General features: G+C 48.8%; 1 protein-coding gene across 1 annotated transcript in view; it reads left to right on the forward strand.

Annotated features, from left to right (window-relative positions):
- The window catches only part of LRRC20 (leucine rich repeat containing 20), a 9,827-nt gene that overhangs the window by 2,538 nt on the left and 3,676 nt on the right, over positions 1 to 3,613 (forward strand). The window contains exon 3 of the mRNA XM_005430034.2: positions 648 to 815. Coding sequence (XP_005430091.1) covers positions 648 to 815 — 168 coding nt within the window. The remainder of the gene's footprint in view (positions 1 to 647; positions 816 to 3,613) is intronic.

Raw genomic sequence — 3,613 nt, forward strand, 5'->3', positions numbered from 1 at the left:
GCCCCAGGGCTGGGGACAGCCTGAACAAGGCAGGACCTATAAATACCGGGTATTAGCAGGGCCAGGGCGGCTTGTGTGGGTATTTATAGTGCAGAAAGCCCTGTGTCACTGGAGAAGGGCGCTGGGACAGCGGGGTTTGGGTTCTGTGCTGCTCCTGGCCCCACAGGAGCTCGTTTCTGGGGCGGGAAAGCATCAAAAGCATCACAGATGGGTAAACTGTGACAAACAGGTATTTTTCACAGCTGAAGGCCTCTCTCCCACCATTCTGTTTATTGCTCAAAAGGGGCTCAGGCACATGAATATAGAGGGCTAGCCTTAAGCCGTGACAAATGACCACTGGAGAGGTAATTGCACTGAGTTCATGGGGAAATATTCCTCATTTTTTTACAGACTCTGCTTGCAAAAGGCTGCTCGAGTTCATTAGGAAAGCATTGCTTCCAAATGTGGGATTCCCAGCAGGCAAAAAAAAAAAAAAAAAAAGAAAAGAAAAGAAAAGAAAAAATGATGGAAATGCCCAATTTTCGGAGCTGGAATCCCACTGATGGACCTGGCAGTCCGCGGGGGCCAGATGCTGTAAATCAAGCCGTGCATTAGTTATTTTCCCATATTTTTCCCTGCATCCCACCGCCTCCCTTCTCTGTTGCCAGAGCTCAACCTGGCCGGCAATTACCTGCACCGGCTGCCCGAGGAAATCACCTCCCTGCTGCACCTCCGCGCCATCGACCTCTCCCGAAACCGGTTCCGGCGCTTCCCGGAGCCCCTGGCCACCGTGCCCGCCCTGGAGACCATCGACCTGGAAGAGAACGAGATCGCAGGTGAGGGGAAACCTTTTCCCACTGGAAAAAGGAGATTTAGCACTGTGAGAAACATCTGCTCGCTTTGGAAATTTAAGGAGGTTTGTTAAACCTTAACACAAATACAAAAGGACTATATAAGTGTGAAAAGCGCCAATCACTCGGGGTTTTTTTAAATTTTAAAAGTTTGATAGTAATAAAATGGTTAGAAAAATAGTGATATAATTAGAGTGATAATAATTTGGACAATTTGGATTAGGACAATAGGAGACAATAGAAACAAAGAGTTACAGACAGTCCAGGTACCTCTTTCTGGGCAAATTAAGCCCGAAAAAGGCCCCACGTTAACAGAGGATTAACCCTTAAAAGCAACAGCCTGTTGCATATTCCTACACCTCATCCATGATGCATAAATTCCATTCAAACACAGGATTCTGTCTGGGCAGTGTCAGCTTCTTCCTCTGAATCCTGAGAGCATCTTCAGGGTTGAGAGAGGCAGGAAGAACTCGATAAGAGAGCAATAAATTCTCTTTCTCTGAGAGATTTGGGTGTCCTGTGGCTGCTATCTCGCTGCGAGTCCTTTCTTTAAAAAAAAGTATCTTATATAGCATAGTTTCTATTTTAACATTATGCTATAACCTATATTTAACTATATTTACCACACTACGTAAGAAAGCATAACTTTCTAACATAACACATACAATATTCACTTGAATATTTGCCAAAAGCCAATCATGAAATACTCATTTTTCACATAAGGAAAAATTCACAGCTCTGAGAACTGCCCCTCGTTCACACCACGTGGCCAGTTCATCTTCAAGATGGATGCTCAGTCTTTTATACCCCTGGGGGTTGCATCAGCCAGCCCTGGCCCCTCCCAAAGTCTGTCAGGCAGCTCTTCTTTGCCATTTATCAGTGCAGACTGCTTTCTTGTAACTGCATTGGGGGTCAGGTGTTGCCATGCCTCACCCCCTCAGCACCCCCAAGCTTTTCCATTCCCACCTGCCCCATGCAAGGGACGCATGTGCAGCCTCTATCTATCCTAGACAGCCCAGGCTGTCTGATGGCAGCAGCACGGGGGGGAAAGGGAGCTATGGGGAGAGCAGAGGACATCTAAACCACAATAACATAGCTATACACCACTAAAGCTCCCCTCAATATTCACACAATAGTTATCTTTTAATTGTGAGAGCCAATCATCTCATTATCCGTCTCTAACAGCATCACCCAGGGGTGTTGCTAAATAATCAGAGCCTTCTCAGCCATTTGCCTTTCCTGGGAAAGGAAATTTGCCTCCCAGGGCAAAGCTGCTGCAGGCACAGTGGGAGCCAAGCCCCATTCAAGCTGCCCCATTCACCACGCTGGGATGTAGCTCCTAAAGGCACCTCCAGCTGGGGTGACCCCAAAATCCTCAGATTTCACTAAAAAACCAGGTTCTGATTGCAGAACCCGGCCCCAGTTTGCTGCCAGGCTAAGCAAGGGCACCTGAACATTTCCCAGAACAAACAGCAGCTGTTTAACACTACAAAATCCCCTAAAAATTAAATTAAAGGAATGGTAAGAGCCGCTCATCCCTCAGCCCTGAAGCGGCAGGAAAATTTTTCATGTGCAAAAAAACTGAAGGCTTTGGAGTCTGTGAAAGCTGGGCAAAAAGGGGCAGCTGTTGTACACAGATAAAAGTGAATTTATTTAGCAGGCAGCCTTCAAAGAGCCCAGGCTGGAGCATCCCACAGCCCCCACGGAGCCCCAGGGAGGCGAATCTCAGAGTCCACTCAATTTTGCTGTTTTATCTGGGGTTGCTTCAGCTGCTGCTGGGAAACTGCTCCCTGCAACAGGAGGTTTGTTACCAGCCTCACATCAGCTGCTCCCCAGCTGTGCCTGCAGAAACGCTGGAATTAAAAACTGCTTCCACAGGAGCCACAGAAAGCTTTTCCTCACCCTCTTTTTCTCGCCTGCCTCCTGTCTCACTTCTGGCTCCCTCCGTCGCTTTTTGAGTTCAATTGGCCGATTTCAACCTGAGCTGGTCTCCAAGCTGCATTTTCCCCGCTGGTTTTGTGGAAGCAGGGTGCTGCAAGGAGGGGATGCAGCTTTTTGGTGCCTTTTCCCCTGCTACAATGCAGGGAGGAGAGGCTGCATGCAGGGTTGCACCCAAGCTGCATTGCTCCTGGCGGAGAGGGTGGCCTGAGAAGCCAGGCTTGGTCACCTCCCACCCGGCTGTCCCCCAGATGTGGGGAAAATAAAAAGAACAGAGTAAAAATGGACAATTCCAAGCCAGGATGCTGTAGGGATATATGTGAGCAGTGCACACAATGCTGTCTGGCTGCAGAAATGGGTGATGTGAGCTTATTTCACACATTCTCTGCAAAGGGGAGAGGAAGACACCGGAAAGCCAGGGGGGGTTCAGCCCGTGTTTTCCAAGGAAACAAAAACCTGGGCAATCACACTGCTGCCACCAGCCCTCCCCAAACAGGCTGCCCTGCAGCTGAGCTGGTGTTTGCAGGGCTGCAGTGCCCTGGTTGGTGGTGCTGTGCCAGTGCTGGTGCTGCCTGTCCCCCTGTGCCACGCCAGGGGTGCTGCCAGGGCTGCAAACCCCCTTTGAAAGCTGCTGCTGAAACAGGCTAAGGCAAATGGAGCTGGAGGTGGTAGGTGATGTTTTCCAAAGGGAAGCAGGAGTGAAAGGAGATTAATTAATGCCTGCCTGGAGCTTGAGGGTTCTGTGAAAGGAGACATTTAGTGCCACAAGCCATCCTTTTCATCTAAATAAGCTCTTAACCCTGGACTGTAATTATGTATATATTACTGTCAGTGCTTTTAACTCT

The sequence above is a fragment of the Geospiza fortis genome, unplaced genomic scaffold (assembly GCF_000277835.1).
Source record: "Geospiza fortis unplaced genomic scaffold, GeoFor_1.0 scaffold48, whole genome shotgun sequence".
NCBI lineage: Eukaryota > Metazoa > Chordata > Aves > Passeriformes > Thraupidae > Geospiza > Geospiza fortis.